General features: G+C 35.8%; 1 protein-coding gene across 6 annotated transcripts in view; it reads left to right on the plus strand.

The window, feature by feature from the left end:
• Positions 1–18,565, plus strand: part of KIF16B (kinesin family member 16B) — a 137,801-nt gene that overhangs the window by 73,811 nt on the left and 45,425 nt on the right. For 3 of the 6 annotated variants that reach the window (XM_032183981.1, XM_032183985.1, XM_032183984.1), the window contains exons 18-24: positions 1,475–1,507; positions 1,839–1,892; positions 3,328–4,683; positions 8,194–8,352; positions 9,189–9,294; positions 9,849–9,899; positions 17,208–17,330. In XM_032183981.1, coding sequence (XP_032039872.1) covers positions 1,475–1,507; positions 1,839–1,892; positions 3,328–4,683; positions 8,194–8,352; positions 9,189–9,294; positions 9,849–9,899; positions 17,208–17,330 — 1,882 coding nt within the window. The other 3 variants (XM_032183987.1, XM_032183986.1, XM_032183983.1) reach the window with 3 other exon arrangements.

Below are 18,565 nucleotides of genomic sequence, written 5' to 3' on the forward strand. Positions count from 1 at the left end.
TAGCATAGATGGTTTACATCTGACAGTGCTTAATGGGCATCTGCATTTCCAGACTCCAAATCCCCCAGCTCTATATTATTTTGGACTGAAATAATGATGAATATAGTGACAGCCAAGCCCTAGCTAAGAAGCGAGAGCTAGCAGCTATGAATTCCAGAGGCAGACTAGCTACAGTGAGGGATTATCAGGTATAGCTTAAAAAAGAAGAAAGCTTGGTAACCATTGAATAAGACTTTTGCTTTCTGACAGTCTCTTAAGATTGCTTTTGTACTTGCTCTCGCATAACTTTGTGAATTTTGCACTATATTTATCTCTCCTTGTGCTGTGGCATTGAGATGGTGGCTACAAGTGCCCGTTTTAGACATGATCTTAACGTAAAGGGGTCTTCATGAGAAATGTATATGAAGGCTCTGAATATCTGGAGTTGTGTGTAACAATCTAAAATGGGGAAAAATAGATTTTTTTAAATTAGTGTTTCTCCACTATTCCAATGGTTAGAAAGATGCTTCTTGAGCACTTTGCAGTCAAAGTTTACTTGAATTGTTTTATAAACATCACATTAATGTTGTATTTTCTGCATGTTTCCAATGATAACTCCTTTTCAGACATTTGTATGATTTTAGAAAGAGATATTAAATAGACCTTATATTTAAAACACATGCCTACACAATTGAAGTTGTGACATCTTAAAGTGCAGTTCCTTAAATAATTGAAGTTAGCTTGTGGTGCAGTCTTGCATTTTTTTCAGCGTTTCTCTCACCTGTAAACTCCTTAAGTTGTTTTTCAGCTCTGAAATAACTGAAAATTTGTGTATTTGGTAGAGTACTTCAGCTCATATATAGATTCTTTATGCTTAAAAAAAGCACAGAGACCATTTCCTTTGGAAGATTGCCTTAAAGAATACAAGTCTTTCAAAGGAAATTAAAATAAGAGACTTCTGTATGACCGTAATAAGAGCTGATATTAAAAATGACAGAAAATACTCTCCTGTAATTATTCAGAACCTTATCAAGCTAAACATATTAAAATCTCAAAATATTTTAGATAAATGGGCTTGTATTGTGTTCTGTTCGTGAATGTTTCACTTCACAGGAGTATGAATTTTTTTCAGCCTCACTGATCACATCAAAGTAATGCTTCTTTTCTTGGGAGGAAAAGGAAGAATTGCAGGCATATGCTGTAGCATAGTTCCGTAGCTCACTCCCTTCTCAGAATTGGCCAAGCTAATAAACCATAGGATTATGAGCATCGATTAACTATCACTGGCAGTTGTAAAACGTGTTTAGAAAGAATAACTACTTAAATTTTACTTTGAATTGTAATGTGATGGACTGCTGTTCCATGAATCTAACCGATTTAACCTCTAATAAAACAAACTGTTGGTGATGTTACTATAGTCTGTACTGCTAATATGTTTTTGCTATCAATTCCTCTCTTAACTGATTGCTCTGTTTCCCCCTACCTCCCATGGCAGTCTTTTCCCTGTAAAAGGACCGATCTGTTTAAGGTAGAGAAATTCAATTCCTATGTATTGATTGCCATGTCCGCATGTAGTTAACTTGCAGAGGCTATGCTAATCATTTGTCTTGTTTATCTTAACTTTTTAAATAGTCTTTTCCCCCAGAAATTCATTCACTTTTTTGTTTGTACTTAAGTGTCAGACAGCATGATACCTAATTTGTAACCCTAATGAAGGAAATACTTTCTTTTACTGTAGAAAGTAGTTTCATAAAACTTTTCATTTGCATCATTGTTATAATAATCATTGTGAATTACATAATTGTGTATCTTGCTCATATATATTCAAGATTTTATTTTATTTTTTTTCCTTAAATCAGGCTAGAATTTGAGAGACAACAACGAGAGGAGCTTGAAAAATTAGAAAGTAAAAGGTAACGTTATTCTCTTTAAGTATACATGTATGTATATAAGTATACACACACACGTGTATGTGTATATATAGGGAGAGAACATTGTGGACTTGGTGACAAATGAGGCTCTTTACCTGGATCTTTTTTACACTCCAGTCACTTTTGAATTGAATCTTGATTAATCTGTGAACTCTGCTTCTGCAATGGTATGGGCATGCTAATAATACTTATCAGAATGACGTTTAGCAATCAGTTCAAAACAAAAAATAAAGCATTGTTATCAGCTGGAGAACTAAGCTGATTTTTCTGACTCATCATATCTGCTAAGATTTTACAAGTAAAAGATCTCACCTTGTTGCAGATCACAGCATTGATTAGATTCATAAGCTGAAAGACGTTTTCTGCCTTCTCCACTTTATACTGCTTGCTCAATTTTGAAAGAGTTTTTATATAGTTGGACCAAGTTAAATAAACTCAAAATAAATACAAAACAAAAGCAAAAAAAACAAACAAAAAATAACCACAAATCCCACCCAAGCTCTGAGCAATTAGAAGATGTCCTTCAGAAAATGATACAGTAGAATCACTGATCTTATCCTCTTTGTTATGTTGATAGACTTTGAATTCATATTACATTGAAGTTGATTTGTGTTTTAATCGATCAGATTTTAACTTCTTCCAAACTAACCAAGGAATACACGTAGAAACAAGCTGTAGTCCAGGTGATTGTATTGTAGGGGTAATTGTGGCATCTTCAAGTCTCAGTCTTTCCTCACTTGGATTCCCTTAGAACCTTTAAAAGAGTTATTGCACGGGCCATACTTTGTCTTAAAGTAATTTGCCTTTCAACTCCATCTGTTCCTAAGCTTATATTCCCATTTATCAATAGATCAGTTGGGTTTGCAAAAAGAGAAGACATTGTTTCAATTCATCTGTTGACTCAAATTTGGTGAGGCAAATTTCACACCAAGTCCTTTTTGTTTGTATGCAAATAAGTGTGCATGTGTAAAAAACACATACGGTTATTTTTCACTGTGCCCTGTGTGTTCTAACAATATTCTTATTGGATTGGATAAAGCTAATAGAGTCTAATGTTATGCTACCAACATAAATGCTATCTAACATGTTTTCTTAGAATTTAATGTATCCACAACATTACATGTTGAAATAAATTATATGAGTCTGTGCCATTTTCTCAAGGATTGAGTTACTTCCAAGCAGCAAAACAAAATTATATATATATATAATATTATATAAAATTATATATATATATATTGTATTGTATATAATGTATACAATACAATATACATATATATATGTATGTATATATATATATAATTGTGGTATGGGTTGCAAAATCTCTGTCCAAAACATTTTAACTTCTAAGTGATATATTGTCTTTTGGATAAAACAAACATAAAAGTTTGATATATTTCTTGTAAATGTCTTGCTGCAGGAAACAAATAGAAGAAATGGAGGAGAAACAAAGATCTGACAAAGCAGAGCTTGTAAGAATGCAACAAGAAGTAGAGTCACAGCGCAAAGAAACAGAAATAGTACAGCTGCAAATTCGAAAACAGGAAGAGAGTCTGAAACGCAGAAGTGTTCACATTGAGAGCAGGTTAAAGGATTTGCTGGCTGAAAAAGAAAAATTTGAAGAAGAGAGATTGCGGGAACAACAGGAGATAGAGCTTCAAAAGAAGAAGCAGCAGGAAGAAATTTTTGCCCGTGTCAAAGAGGAATTGCAGCGCCTACAAGAACTTAATCATAATGAAAAAGAAGAGAAAATGCAGATTTTCCGAGAACTAGAAAAACTTAAAAAGGAAAAGGATGAACAGTACATTAAGCTGGAATCGGAAAAAAAGAGACTTGAGGAACAAGAAAGGGAGCAGGTGATGCTTGTGGCTCATCTAGAAGAACAGCTTCGAGAAAAACAGGTCATGATACAGCTCCTGAAGAGAGGGGATGTACAACGACTTGAAGAAGAGAAAAGAGATCTTGAAGATATCAGGGAATCTCTTTTGAAAGTCAAGGAAGCCCGATCTGAAGGTGATGAAAACTGTGAAGAGTTAGAAAAAGCACAGAATAGTTTCATAGAGTTTAAAAGAAAACAACTAGAACAGTTGACTATTTTGGAAAAAGATTTAGTTCAGCAAATTGATCACCTAGAAAAGGAGATTGCACATGAAAAAGGAGCTGTAGAACACTTAAAGTTTGCACAGGAAGAACGTGTAAGTTTCAAGAAAGATGATGAAAACTTTGCAGATGCTGTACTCAAGGCTGACGAATTTGACAAGATAAAGCCAGCGGAATACAGGCTTCAATCTAAAGTACGGCAGCTTGAGTACCTGAAGAGTAATCATTTGCCAGCACTGCTGGAAGAAAAGCAAAGAGCTTCTGAAGTCCTCGATAGAGGCTTCTTAGGATTAGATAATACTCTCTATCAAATAGAGAAAGAAATAGAAGAAAAAGAAGAGCAGCTTGCACAATATAGAGCTAGCACAAATCAGTTGCAGCAGCTTCAAGAAACATTTGAATTCACAGCCAATGTAGCTCGGCAGGAAGAAAAAGTTCGGAAGAAGGAAAAAGAAATCCTTGAATCAAGGGAAAAACAGCAGAGGGAGGCGCTGGAACAAGCTGTCGCTAAGTTAGAAAGGAGGCATTCTGCTTTGCAGCGTCGTTCTACGATAGACTTTGAAATTGAAGAGCAGAAACAGAAGCTTGCTACCTTGAACAACAGCTGCAGCGAGCAGGCAGGTCTGCAGGCTAGTCTAGAAGCTGAGCAAAAAGCCCTTGAACAAGACCGGGAACGGTAAGTGTTCTGATAGCTTCAGTTTTTAGGACCTGCGATTCACAAAAAGTACATCATTTTTATGGCGTAGATTTTGAGAGGGCAGCTTGTTCTGTGTCCCACTGTTTGAGTTTCTTATTGTTTCAAGTAGTTTGCCCAAAATTGACATTACGTATTGCTTTTTGAAAGATTCTTGCCTGCTCATTGATTTCTGTTTGGACACTTAACTCATCCCCTGCAGTATAGTACTTGCATGAGCCATCACAGCATTCAGTTAAGTTGTTTTTACCTATTTAGAAAGCTCAGCCAACCCCATGCTCAGCCCTTACAAATGCATGCGCTATTTTACAAGTTTCTTTTTATTAAAATATGAATGTATAGCATTTTGTTTCTTTATTGGTAGCAAGCTATTTGTTGGTTCAAGATTTGGAGATTGATAGTCAAGGTAGATTGCGAACTGTCTCTCTCAGCTGATGATGTGTGGAACACTCCTGGTATTCCAAGTAAACCAGTGTAATGTTTAATGTTTTGTTACTGGCTTTCGGGCTAAATAAAGTAGACTAGCCATATATCTGTGTAAAATTTGTTGGTGTTTTTCAAACATATTTGAAAATATACAGCTGCTTCGATACAGCCCTATGTGATGACAAACCCTTTTAGATACAGAAGCAATGTTATCAGCTACACATACGATATTTGGAACTATAGCCTAGTATTTGTGCTAAGTATAGAAGGCTCAAAGGAAAATTTTCAGGTAAGGAGGGTTCTTCCTTCACAGGAGAGGAAGAATTATTTATTGTATTTTTGGCCTGAGCAAAAATCCACTGGGGTTAGTGGATTCAATCCGTGCAGTCTGGAAGAAGGGCAAAATTAGCATTTTAAAAAGGCGTTGTCTGATTTGCTAACACAAGAGCTTGAAAACTTGTTGTTATTGGTGAAAGAATGATTTTGTTTTTCTTGAGGTAGAATTAGATTTGTTTTATTTTAATATTCCAGTGATTACCTGATTCTTCTTTCAGAAGCACTTCAAACCAGATGCTTGATGAGAAGAATCACCAAAAATACACTTACCTATAGCAAAACTGATGAACTCTTCTGTATCTTGTTTATTTTAAACTGTTAATCAGGAGATAATAGCTCCTTTTTTCACACTGACCTTTAGGTCACTCTTTCCACGTGTAAAGCTACATTGTGTGGATTTCAGTTAGGCTTTTTCAATACTGAGTTATCATCTTGTTGTGGCTATTTGCCTATATTTTTCATAATTGTCTTGAAGAACATGTAATCTAGTTTTCTGCACTGAGCATCTCGCTTGAATAAAGCCAGCTATAAACAACTGGAGGTTCCACAAAAATAGACAGCTTTTTAGCTAGCCCTCAAGATATTGCTGGTTTGTGTAATAAGTGGGAAAAATATGTTGTCAGCTAGAAAAATTATGTTAGAAATAGATGCCAAAGAAGCGAAAAGGTCTGTTTATTTTGTTGTTGTTAACTTTAAAGACCTCTTGCACAAACTGAATAAAACTTTGTAGTCATTCAGAGAGAGGCCCAGGGGCCTGAATAATTTTGTTCGGAGTGTCATTTATGCACTCACACGGATAGCTAACTTTCTATGAATGTTGTGGCAAAAGAAAATCTTAAGATACATGTTAAATACTTCAGACTATTTATATAACACTTGTGCACAAGTGTTCAAGTTTATACTTCCAAGTAAATAATGTCTTGGACCCTGACAAGCATATTAACTGTATGTGCTGCTTATTATTTATCTAGATAATATTTGGTAAGAGCGTGCTTCAGAAAAAGAGGTTCAAATCTCTTAGCTATCTAAAAATATTTAAATCCAATATCCATCTGAAATGTTCTGTGAGCCCAAGCCCATCATAACTGGATAAAATGTTTTTCCAGTTGGCATAATATGCCGGCTCAAAATCCTTTCACCTACAGGGATGACCCCCAAAATGATAACCTGGAGCCAATTCATACTGGAGTTATGCACCCGCACTTTGTCTTTATTGGCAGGAATTTGGGGCTGTAGAATGAGCACAAAGCAACTTCAGAGCTATCTTTGAGGCGATGGGATGCATCGCTCAAAGGGCGCAAGGAGCAATTCAGTGCACTTACTGGCAGAGGCATCACACAGCTGGATAAGCTTATAACTGTAGGAAATGATATCTTTTGATAGAAGGATGTTTACAAATGAAGAGATAAGCTATGTTCCCTTAATATAATTGTGATTTTTGTGGTCAAATTGATTTTCCATAGATGCAAACACTCCCCCATATCTATCAGCCATCTCCCATCCACTTTCCCTCAGGATGCAAGACTGTTTTGCTGCTAATCAAAAGAAACAGATGGCTTCTGGCTGTGCTGCAGAAAGTACTCTAAAAATGAAGTAACAACTCAGCCTGCTTTACTCCTGCCGAAGCCACAGCATTTTTACTCACTATTCAATTTTCAGTTTTAACCTCCAGGAAGGAATACAGTAGTTGTAGCATTGTACTTCAATTTTGATATTTGCAATTGCAGTTAAAATGTTCGAATCCCTACTTTGCATGCTTTCCACTCCTTCTGCAGGAACTTCTATTCTTTTACTCTTTAATTTTCGAGTAACCCCTAGGAAAACAATTACCTTTGGAGACAAAAGTTGTAATGGAAATGAGGAAGATTATTACTGTGTTACTAATCTAATCTCAGCTACATTATAAGTGAAAGCTGTTCTGCAGATTACTTTGTTATAATATAGTTTAATTTGACTAAATGATAAATATTGCAAGAAGTGCTTCTTATTTTATACCAGATGCCTCAGGCATTTTTGGTCAAAAATGCTGTATCTGATTTTACATATTCTATTGTGTGCACAAACCTGGCTGATACGAAATTTATTTGTTAGAGAAAGTGAGGAGGTTTCCATTTCAAAAGGTGATTTATAACGTACGTAAAATAAATACTAGACTTTTTATTTTGTTGGTAAATTTTCAGAAATACATATGCAGAAAAGAGTAGCTGAAAAATAATGATTTATATGTATAGTACACAGTTTTAAGATTTTCTTACAAATATGCTCTGCCACATTGTTGTCTTGGGTTGTTGTTTTTAGTACTACTGTATTTTGAGTTATTTCATTTTTTTTCCCTATTTATTAATCTACTTCGACCTAGAAGCGAAGTAACTGACGTAATTGGTAGAGTTCTGTAATGAGGAAAGTTTTATTCAAATGATCCTATTAGATTAGTTTAGTCTTTCTGAATTAATATTGAATGTGCTGAGTTTAGATACCACTTGTGTTGGAGGATTATGAAGTTGTTTTATTTAGCCTAGCATTGCTGTTGGAACGTGTTTTTTGAGCCATCTCTATTTTCCTATCTAAATATGCTTAAAGAACAATTAGTATGCTCGTATCTTCATAAATATTAATAGTTAAGATTTAACATGTTTCTCAGTGTAAGTACTGCACATCTTTTAAGAACTATGGGAATCAATGGTACCTGAATACAGACAACATGAATTACATTTTAAGATACCTTTGCAGCCTGGACCAGGAAATTCAGCAGCTGAAGCAAAAAATTTATGAGGGTGATGGTGGTCAGAAAGGAAATCATGGAACATTAGAAGAGAGACTGTCCCATACCAATTCCCCTACCAGCCCAACAAAGCCACAGCCACCCTGTGCTCCACTAGTTGATGATAGGTAGGTAACCTGGATTTCTGCAACTTTTTGATATGAAAATAAATATTTTGAAAGTTCTGTTCTTCTAGGGTTGAACTGGAATTAAATTCTCTAACTGTACCTAAAGAGTAGTCTGGAAATAAAATTAATTTGCTATACTTTAAATAACCAGCAGGCTTATCTGTTGCTGCCGTGCAGTTTGTTTTTCAATAGAGTTTTGTGACTTCTAGACTTAAGTGTATTTAAGTTGGTTTGTGTTTACAGTTACTTGTCTATATGGTATTGCTTTATGTACACTAAAAGCAACAAAATAAATAATTAAGCCTTTTTTAACAGGACAATTGCCCACTATTATTTAAAATCTATGATTTTTCCTCTTCGTTCTTTTTACACTTATACATGAAGTCATTAATACCAACTCCTGGGTCATTCTTTCTGTTTGAAGACCAAAAGTTTGATAGTTCAAGTTGCCTACCTTACAAAACTGATAAAAGCAATCCATTAAGTAATAAAAATGCAACCCCAGCCTTCTACTTCTTCCTCATCCATCTTACCTTCACTGCTACTTGTACACAGTTCCATGCAAAGCAGTGGCTTAACCTGTGGCCCATTGAATTCTGTAATTGTGATAACAAATTTGTTAACTTTTGTCTGTGAAATGAACGCTTGCTCAAAAATCCACGTTCCTTGAGGGATAAAGATGGTCTAATGTTAAGCCTAACAATTTATATTTGTGCAGTGTTTAGGGTTCCTAAGTTAAAAGACTCTCTGAAACACTTGTCTTAAATTTTATCTAAGAATATACATACATATATATATGTATATATATTTGCTTCATACTTTGCTATGTCTTATAGGATAAATGCCTTTATTGAACAAGAAGTGCAACGAAGGCTCCAAAATATTCATCATAAAGCTGAGGATAATGATAATTCCCTGTTCTGGTCTACAGAAAGTTTTAAGGTGAGCAGTGACTGGTAGGAAATTCTGACCTTCAGTGTACTGTGTGTAACCACTGATTTTATTGTTGGTCAATAATTCTCATGTTTTCCTGCGCATACTTAAAAAAAAAAAAAAAAAAAAAAATCAAATCAAATCAACCATAGTTGATTTGACCATAAGTCAGGGCTATCAGTTTTAGATTTTGCTGTTCTTATTTTCTAGTGGCTGTATCATGTTCTATTCCAGTTCTTTTCAATGAGGATTGTGTAAATGGTAATAAGAAGCTTGCAGGTGGAATCATGATTTTCATTTTATACCTTTAAACTACATGGATAAAATTTCCGTCATAAGAACTGTAACCGTTTACACTGGAAACAAATGTTCATTTAAAAACTGATAATCTGATTCATCTGAGGACTGGCTTGATCGACTTCTATGCCAGTGGTTTAATAAATATAAGAAAACAGTTATTTTTAGCTATTAAAAATAAAATCTCTACCTATAAATATCTTTAAATGAACTTACACAAGAAAGGCACTTTATTAAATAATCACCTGTACCTTTTTTGTTCTTAGGATAATGAGAGACTTAATAATGGCACTGTTCAGCGCAAACTGAAGTATGAGGTAGGTCATAATTTGTTAGAATGAAGTGGTTGCCTTAAATTATGGCATGCCCTGTAATTAAATTTCTTAATGTTTAGCTGCACAATTAGAATTTTGAATTCACAGCAAGATTAATGGCTAATAGAGACAGCAATTTATTTTTCTAGCTTGCAATTAGTGTTTTTTTTTTTTAGGTTGAGCACAGCTTTTTCCTTATTTGAAAGGTGTATTGTTGTGGATGTTTCTTCCTTGCTTTGTCACGATCTTTATTTGGAACAGTATCCCTTTCCTGATTTTTTAGAGGATAAAAGCATTTAATAAGGAGATTGTTTGAATGCCGAATACCACTGCACGTTTTGTGACTCATGGTAAACTCGCTACTGTATGGATGGTTGTGATGATAGCAGTAGCACTGGGCAAATTTACCTGAATGTCATGAAGGATTAATACATGCCTTCCTAAACTGAGTTTAGATCCCTCCCACTGTATTCGGTTGCTTAACTTGCTTGAAGTGTTGTTAATTACTTGACTCAGGGAGTAATTCCTAAATAGTGTTATGGATTTAAACCTTAATAGGAGGAGGACTGCAACCCCTCTCCTTAGGACATTTTTTTTTCTTTTGGACTTCTCCACTGTTATTTTTAAACTATCTTGGAGTCTTGACATTATCTGTTGCTTGTTTTTGTGCAGTCTTGGATGGTACAGGATTCCTTTTTTGTGCATGTGTGGAAAAATAATAAAGGTCTTATACATTTCTGCACTGTCCTTTGACTTCCCTGTGTTTTGTTTTTTTTTTGAGTAAAACAGATATAAACCAAGTGAAATGGATACTGTAAAAAGGAAAAGCAGTGGTGGGCTGGGAAGATCAACCATTCCTGAATCAGACCTCAATCTGTTTTGTTTGATTTTTCTCTCTCTAATTTTGGGAGATTATGCAATCGTACAAATTTTGGATGATTGTACAAATGGAATCAAAATCAAATCTGAATTAAAGAAATTTTCAAATCAGAAGACTTCTAAAGACATTTGTTTTCTTCTTTTGACATTTTTAACAGAAAAGTCAGCAGTGGCAGCCACATTATGACTTTCCATTTATTTCTAAAGATGACAAATGTGCTTCTGAGTTGCTTGGAGAAAGCGCAGGAATAACAGATCATAACAGACGGAAGGAACATACAGAGATGTGGAATTTCTTTTCCAGGCTTGGAAGAATCTCCTCCCCCTTTACATCAGAAAAGGCATTTGAGAATGAAAGGGGTAATTCAGAACAGGAGAGCTTTGCTTGTCTCTGTGACACTGAAAGTAGTTTAACTCACTCTGAAAGTAATACTTTAAAGAGTAAGCACGTTCCTTATCAGAACATTTTATCTACTTCTTTACCAAGTCATGACTTAAATAATGTGGCTTACTCACTCTGCAAGTTTGAAAATTTCAATCATTTTGACAATAAAATAATTACTTCTCAGGATTGTGACAGCTCAAGAGCTGAATCCGATTGTTCCCACTTTCAACAGCTGTCTCCTTTAGGATCCTTAATGTGTGCTAATGAGCAAGCTGGTTTTAACAGCTCATCATGCCTTGTCTTTTCTCAGTCTAATATACACTCTGGAACTTGTAAAGAAAAAAGACCGTTTAAAACAGAGCAACGGGCAATGGAAGACCAGTCTAGTAGTTCTCAGCTTCCAAAGGAAAAAAACTCTGATTTGATCTCTTCCACGTCAATAGGTTCTCATTTGGATGTCAGACCAGAACGCGCCTATGGTCTGGGATATGTTTTCAGTAAGCTTTCCTGCCTTTACAAAGATACCAGCAGTCAGCTGCTCAACAGTACCTTGGTTCCTAAACAAATTAAGGAGTTGGGAAGTTTGTGTGACAAAAGCGAGAGATGTGCACAAGCAGTATCATTAATAAAACATCTGCCACTTATAAGAAACTTGCAAGTAGATGTATTCTTCAAGTCTGATATGAATCAAGATGTATCCCACGCTAGTGATGACGCCAAAGCTCGTACTGAAAATGTGCAGCTTCAATCCCCTGTGCAAGAGAATGTCATGATGTGTGGAAGCACAGGAATCTCGGGTGCCCATGTGAGAAAGCCTACTGGAGGATGTGTATGTGGTTGTAAAAATGAAGAGCTGGAAAATAGTCTTGTGTTAAGACAGACATTTCTGCATTTTTCTGACGTCTTTTTGAAACTCCAGGTCTGTTCTCTGGGAAAAGTGCTTGAATTTATGACCCGTGCCCTACCTCAAATTTGTATTAGTATGGAGGAGTTGAAAGGTATCTATTGGCTTGCTGTTGGCAATTGCAAAAATCCTGATCCAGAACCTGCTTGCTTGCTTTTGTTCAGCTCTGTTTTATATGTTGTTGTTTCATCAGTCAAGGAAAACATCTGTCAGAGTTCCTTGTCAATATTTCATGAGGTTCCAGTCATCGCAATAAGGGAGATTCATCTTGGCTTTGCTGGACAGAGTGTGAATCTTCTTTCTGCTGAAGATGATTTGCTCACAATATTTACTTATAACAAGCACTACACTCAAAGACTTTGCCATGACATAATGAGCATTTTGATTTCTACAACAGAGGATGCTGTTTATTTAAATCATCAGCTCTTGAAAGATGATTTGATGCGGATGTCACTTGACTGGACGTCAGAAGTAAATGACTTAGTTCTATCAAACGGAGTACTTTTGACCTGTAAATTCAGAACTATATTAGCTGATCTGGCTTACTTACTCCATGAAAATATGGGAAATATTAAACCTTCATTAGCTGACATTCAAGTAGTGCTGTATGTCACTGTGAAAATAGACTGTGCTAAGCAGAATGTGTATAGATCTCTGGTTCTTACAACTACTCATATAGGTCTCCTAAGGGAAAACAGTAACTTTTATCCTGCACCTAACCTTTTGGATGCTTCATGCCAGCGATCACAATTTGACAGCCTTCAGTTGTACAGTTTGAAGGATATTCGATGTGTAGTTTTGCCAGACAAAGAGAATTTCACAAAAATTGAGCTTGTGTTTTCTAGAAGGAGCAAGGTTGGATCTGATTCAGGAATTGGTTTTTCGAAATACTGTGAAAAAGAAATAAATACTCAAATGACAGTCATCCCATCAATTCTTCAAAGCAGTTTGCATATCCCATCGGAAATCTGGAAATTAACATTCAGTTCAAGTGAAGAAGCCATTTGGCTAATTATGCATCTGACTAGGTGTTGAAATCGAAATACATTTAGATACATTCAAAATAGGAGGCTAATGAATATTGATAAAATACTTTTTTTTTTTTTTTTTCCCCATCAATAGGCAAAAGAGTCCTTTGAGCCTTTAAGGGAATGCCTTAAAGATGTGTACACGCATCTTACCAAAAACCATTATTACTTGATTGCTTACTTTTTGTGTGTTTCTAATATGCTGTATGTACATTTCCTTGGGAAGGTGAGGAAATTAAACAGTTCTATTTAAAGTGGTATTGGATCAAAACTATAATTACAGCTGTGTCTTCTGATTTCCATTTTGGCTGTTGTTTTTGGCTTCCTCCATCTCCTATCCATCTTAATTAATGTCTTCTTCATTCCTCCTTGATTGCCTTTTCCTTAATCTTTCTGAGTATCTTTGTTTTTTATGCTTCGCATCTGTTTCGTGCCCTTGATCTCAATGCTTCAAAACATTTGCAATAGATGTCTGAAACGTAAGGTGTGTTTAAGCCTGTGGTACATCACTATGTGGTGTTAATAGTAAGGATGTTTATGGCTTTCATTCTTAAAATTTTGGGAAGAACACTACTGGCAATTCTTTTCTGCTTTAGAGTTTCACAGGATTAATATGCTTCTCGATTAAAGTTTGTTGCAAGTGCAAAAGGAGTTGTGTGGCATGTTTTAAGTCATGTAGGCTGAGGTACCAGGGATCAGTAGATGTACCGCCTCTCTTTTCTCTTGGGTTTCCCACCTTTGCCTACAGCCAAGAGAGTGTAGGCTACATGGAAGCAGTGAGTCAACAGCAGTGAGAACAAAAATGGAGAGAACATCCAATACCCTTTTTCAATTTCCACTCCTCACACCCCGCCACCCCACTCTCCTCTTGTGGAGAAACAAGATATGGCTTTTTTGAGTCATTCCTATCTACTTTGTCCAGGCAGTTAACTTGTACTCTCACGAATGGAATGCCTTACAGTCATATGATATGAGGGCGTAAGAAAAATGTGATGTTAAAATGATGGAGGTTAGAGAATGTAAGCAGACGTTATGCTTTGGCTTTTTGACCTTTGGTCACACCATTATAACTACAGTAAGACAGCCATTTCAGGTTTATGATTTGTGTACATGTTTCTCGTGATGTTAAATGGATAGCTAGCAACTGGGGATACTGCCTGAAGGGTGGAGCAAAATTAACCCTAGAATTGTTTCCATATAATGTGTCAGATAACTGGCCTGAATTTCCTCCCTTTCTCATGTTTACCGGTGGGGTTGATGATGCTGTGAGACTGCATCTCTTTCTGGCTATTTAATATCACGTACCAAAAAATAATGAAACTACCGAAAATAAATAGAAGATTTCCACTTGTCAAGGCTTGCCTCGAGCTCAGTAAAAAGTTACTCCTAGCTGATGTTCAAAAGATAAATAAGCCATTGTTTCCCATCTTTTGTTTTTTCCCTTGCAATGGGAGCCGAATACCTTTGGATCCTGTTGCTTGAATGTGCCATCTGCCTTGCTGGAGGAAGATGGTCCTTGGCAGAAAAAATGGTGGCATCTAATCTGAAATTCTAAATGCTGTAAACATATTGCCAGGAGAGGTGTAATCTTCTACCAGACAGTTAGACTTCAGTCTCTCTACTAGTAGAAGAATGTTTCCCATTTGTTCTTACCATACGTTAAGACATGATAATGTAATTCACTTGATGCTTAAAAGGACATAACTTGCTTTGGATGGGAAAGTCGTGTCTGGAAAGATGAAGGGTGGTTTGGATAGCAAGATGTGTTATGACTAATAAATAAATAAATAAACAAATAAATCACAAACTTTATGCTACCTAAAGCAATTCCAAAGATGAGGGCAAGATGTGTCATTTTACTTTGATGTATAGTTTTTGTTTTTAACAACAAATATATATATATACACACACACACACACACACACACACACAAATATCTCACAGACCATGGTGTAGACACATTTTGTTGGAGTGGAACATCACAGCAGCCCACTTAGAGCGTGGCTCCCTTACTCACAGTGTTAGGGCATTTCTTCAGTCTTGCTGAAAGTTAACTTGAAGCATGGCACTGTCTGTGAGGATGGTCTTAAATCGAGGCTGCTAAATGACAGCAATTACTCTAACTAATTGCTTTTCAGATGATGCCCCACATTTTAAAAAACGTTTGTGCACGTTATGTTCCAGATAACATGATTTTCTTCTTTGTTTTGAAATCTAGCTTGCTGGTTATCATGCATTTTTATGAAAAAAAAAAAAATGACTTCACTGCAATATCTTTTATTCCACTGTAAATTAAACATAGCATAATGATGGATGTTTATCACTATCAAAGAGTTATTTAATGTATTAGGACATGTTTTTTACAATGCATTGTGTTTGAAATTATTCTTCTACTAGCTGTAATAGTTTCCTGAAAATGATTGCCAATAAATTACATGTTGACAGAGGTGGTTTTAAGAGTGACTTTATGGTTTTCTTGTTGTTTTAAAATGGATCATGTTGTTGTCAAGGCAATGAACTCCTCTTTCCCCCAAGGAAGGAAGTGCTTACATTTCTACACCCCATAAAGCTGAGAACTTGAAAAAGCTAGGAACTTGGGGAGAAGTGAAAGAAAAGCAAAATGGAGGGAAGAAAAATTTTGTTATGTAAACAAAGATCGTTTTTAAAAAAAAAAACAAAAAAAAAAACAAAAAAACAAAAAAACAACTTCAAACCCAGCCATTTTGTTTTAAATATTCAGTAAAGAAGAATATTTGTGGAAAACAACTTCTAGCTAAAATAAGTTGACTGAAACTAAAACTCCCCTCCTTTGTATTTTCTTTTCCAATACTATTAATGTTATCGTTAAGGAAAACGGCAGTTATAATTGACTACTAACAAAATAATGAGATGGCCTGTCTTCTCAATCACCTGATGAGGATTTTAAAAAGTTATCTGTAACAGTACTCAGAGGGGCATCTACCCATGAGTTTCCAACTCTGCTGCTGCTGCTTTCAATAGTATCACGAAGTATAACGTGTACTTGGTCACTGAGAGTTGCTACAGAGAGGCCAAGCGTCATGAAGCAGAAGTGTGAACCACATTCACATTTCTGGACAGTGTTGGTCAAGACTAAAGGATTTTGACCAAGCAGTATGTCTACTTGTCTGTGGTAGTTATTAAACTACTGAAAGTCAATGTTGAGAATACAGTTATGGATGAAGTGATGGATAGCATCGCTAAAAACAAACAAGTAGTGTGGCCATAAGTTTAAAGTGATAGTGTTTCAATTTTTTTAACTTATATTTGCAACGGTGTTGTTGCTTCTTTAAGTACGGTTAAGGTTTTCAGACCAAGACTCAGTTTTTCAATTGAGTTAGTGGATGACTTCATAAAGGCAGATTCTACTTTTATTCCCTACAAATGGTTATGCTACTTTTTGGACGCTGTCACTGCAAAACGTTGAGCTTTTCAATTGCAAAATTATTTTATTGTTGACAAAACTTCACAATTAGAAATCCTATCTGGCTGTCAGACCAACGTACCTTTGTTACAAGTAACTCCTTGTAGCTTTGTTCAGACATTGTAAACTTATAGCTGAGTTTTCTATTATGAAATTTAAAGGAAATGGTAGGAAACTGTTTTGAGAGTGGATTACTAGGTTATTGTTTAATTGTAAAGTGACTTTGGATTTGTCCGAGATCTTTCTTAATTGCCTAGATCCCCTACAGCTTTGCATATTTGAAACAGATTTTTTAATATAAATACATACAAAAAATAAAGGCACAATTCATATATGTTTTTTCAAAGAGGGTTAATAAGTCTTCTGTTTCCCTTTATTTTTGATATTTAAGCTGAAAATGCCTTTTGAAAGAGTAAGCGCTATTGTAAAGGAATTTCACCTCATATTTTTCATGCATAACAAAATGCTAGGGCTTGCTTACAAAAGCAGATCCGTTTTGTTTTCAGATAATTCCTTCATTTTCAAAATAGTTTCTGCCACCTTCATACTCTCTTGTCCCAGCTCTTTTGGCTTCGAATGTTTTCTTGTTTTTTAGTGAAGTTTTTTTTTTCTTCTTCTTTATGTAGTGATTTTGGTTTTCCTTTGTTCTCCCTATTTGGTATGCATATGAAAGCGGATGGTCTGTCGTTCTCTGGGAGCAAATCCAGATGACCTAAAGGACCCAATTAAAATTAGTATTCCGCGCTATGTCCTGTGTGGGCAGGGAAAGGATGAACACTATGAGTTCGAAATAAAGGTAAGTGCTTTTCAGTTGCTTCTCCTTGATGTTTTGTATTTGTACAACAATAGCGTCGTAGTAACAATAATAACAGAAAAATATGTTTCGTTTAAAAAGTTAGCTCCTAGTTGTCTCTGTCCAGTCACTGATGTTCTCTCTGACAACATCACGTTTAGCAAAGGTGGAACCAGCAATAGGAAACACGCCTGAGAACCTCCAGATTCCAGAAATCCCCTTACTAACCCCAAGGAAACAGATTCCAAATGTGCAATTTTTGTCCTTTGTCTGTGTGGCCTCAGTACTGTGAAATATGAGACGAGGGGTTGTGATAAAGAATACATGATACAGGATACTCTCAAGACAAGTGTTTTCTAGATGGGTCAGTTGTTCGCAGCAAGTTGGTGGTCAGGCTCTTTGGATGGACATTTCCAGGTCTTACTGAGATGTAAGCGGAAAGTATAGAAATTTATTAGACTTGAAATACTTACCTGTAGTAATGAGAGCCTAATTTAAGTATTTTTCACTTATCCACAACAAGAGTTCATTTCTGGCCCTTGGTTGTTCTGATTCTTCATTTACAATAGGTCTCCCTTCTCCAAACTGTTATCTCTTTCCCCTCCATTCTAGTGTCTTTCTCAGCTAATCTCCTGTGCAGAAATGCTGGAAAATAATGCATATTCATTATGTTTCCTCTGGTACTAAGCCAGTGTTTTTTCAAAGCAAGATGTGAAATCTAATTGGAAATGTGCTCTCAGTGCATGTGGACACGTAGCATAACTGATGTACATGGCATCAGAGACTGAATTGGCAGCCTTCTTCGCTGAATGTACTGCCAGATGCTTCATTAGGTGGTGAAAGTTGGAGTGACCTGCCTTCATACAGTGCAAAGCTGTTTTTGAAGTATGCTTATGGTCTCTTTTGCAAAGTCTTTCATTAAGATGGTCAATTTTAGCTCAGTTTATGCTAATTAAATTTTCATCTTGAAACACGCTATGCTTTTTGTGGATGGAATACTTCCTTCTGCCTTCTGAGTGTTGACTTTGCTGGGGCCAGTGAAAGCCCAGTAGCCATCTGAGATGCTAAGTAAAAATACATGTGAAACTGCCCCACGGACTAGTTGCCATCTATTTTTAGCAGATAAGGTTTACAAAACTGGTTAATGGTTAGTAAAGGTAAAAAAAAAAAATAAAATGTTTTGTCCTTTTAGTAACAATCAGTGGATTTCTTTTCCAAGTACTCTCCATTCATCCCTA

Source organism: Aythya fuligula, chromosome 3, assembly GCF_009819795.1.
Source record: "Aythya fuligula isolate bAytFul2 chromosome 3, bAytFul2.pri, whole genome shotgun sequence".
Taxonomy (NCBI): Eukaryota; Metazoa; Chordata; class Aves; order Anseriformes; family Anatidae; genus Aythya; species Aythya fuligula.